Source organism: Nannospalax galili, unplaced genomic scaffold, assembly GCF_000622305.1.
Source record: "Nannospalax galili isolate Female #2095 unplaced genomic scaffold, S.galili_v1.0 C48454211, whole genome shotgun sequence".
Taxonomy (NCBI): Eukaryota; Metazoa; Chordata; class Mammalia; order Rodentia; family Spalacidae; genus Nannospalax; species Nannospalax galili.
Genome location: NW_008468169.1, coordinates 1 through 954, shown reverse-complemented (window position 1 = coordinate 954; position 954 = coordinate 1). Strand labels below are relative to the sequence as shown.

Genomic DNA, 954 nt, shown 5'->3' with positions numbered 1-954 from the left:
ATAGGAGCTTTCGTCACCACTGCTGTCATCTGTAAAGCTGGGGTTGTTATCCGAATACTCATCAACAGTGGTAGGTGTACTACTGTCCTCAAAACTACTTCCTCTCTCATTCTGGCTGTGTCCATTCATTGTCTTGGGGATGGTTTGGCTTTTGAGGAGATGTAAAAGCAAACTGTTATTAGCAGCTTGCTTTATACTGTTTCTTTCCAGTGAGTTTTTGTAGCCCGAATTCTTAGGGGAAGAAGGGACAACAGCCATTGGGTTCTGAAATGTGGAAGCATTACTCCTGCTAGCCACCAGTTTGCTGGATGATGATGTTCTGGCCTGTCCATTGAGATGGCTGGACATTCCTTTTGAGAGCTGGAAATTGCCTGCATCTTTCTGGCCATTTTCCTGCAGTCTGGCCATGGCAGCAAGTCTTTCACTTGCTGCTTGATTTGCATTCTGTGTTTTTAAAGCATGTTCCCGAGAATACTGCTGCAGATGGGCTTCGCTGGAAAGGAGTAATGCCAACTGGCTACAGGCAACACTGGGTTTGGGGGAGGTGGCAGGGCTAGCCCTTTTTTCTACCATGCTTGCAACGGCCTGCAATCTTGCAGCACACGACAAAGGTTCGCTCATGACCTTTGTTCCACTTTGTCCAACATGGTGAGGGGACTCTACAAACCTCTCTCTGATGAGGTTTTTAGTTACATCAGGAAGATTGGGATCAGACTTCTGATCTTTAGCTTTACTTTTCTTCAACAAAGTTTTTAAGTGACTTGAGGCCACACCATAGCACCTTAAATCCTTCTCTACTTTTAAAGAATCATGACTGAGGGCATATCCTTGCTCCTTCAGGCTCTGCCTAATTTGCTGTGACAGAGCAACAGTCTGCAGCCTAGAGCTGAATGACTGAAGCAAAGAGGCCAGTAATGTGCTATCCTGCTTGCCTTTAGGCACACTGTCAACCAT

At 45.9% G+C, this 954-nt stretch overlaps 1 protein-coding gene across 1 annotated transcript; it reads right to left on the bottom strand.

The window, feature by feature from the left end:
* Positions 1-3: 3 nt before the first annotated feature.
* LOC108490402 (nuclear receptor-interacting protein 1-like) lies at positions 4-954 on the bottom strand (the record flags this gene model as incomplete). The annotated part of the gene is made up of 1 exon (XM_017796458.1): positions 4-954. A coding segment is annotated over exon 1 (951 nt), but the record flags the coding sequence as incomplete, so codon positions are not given.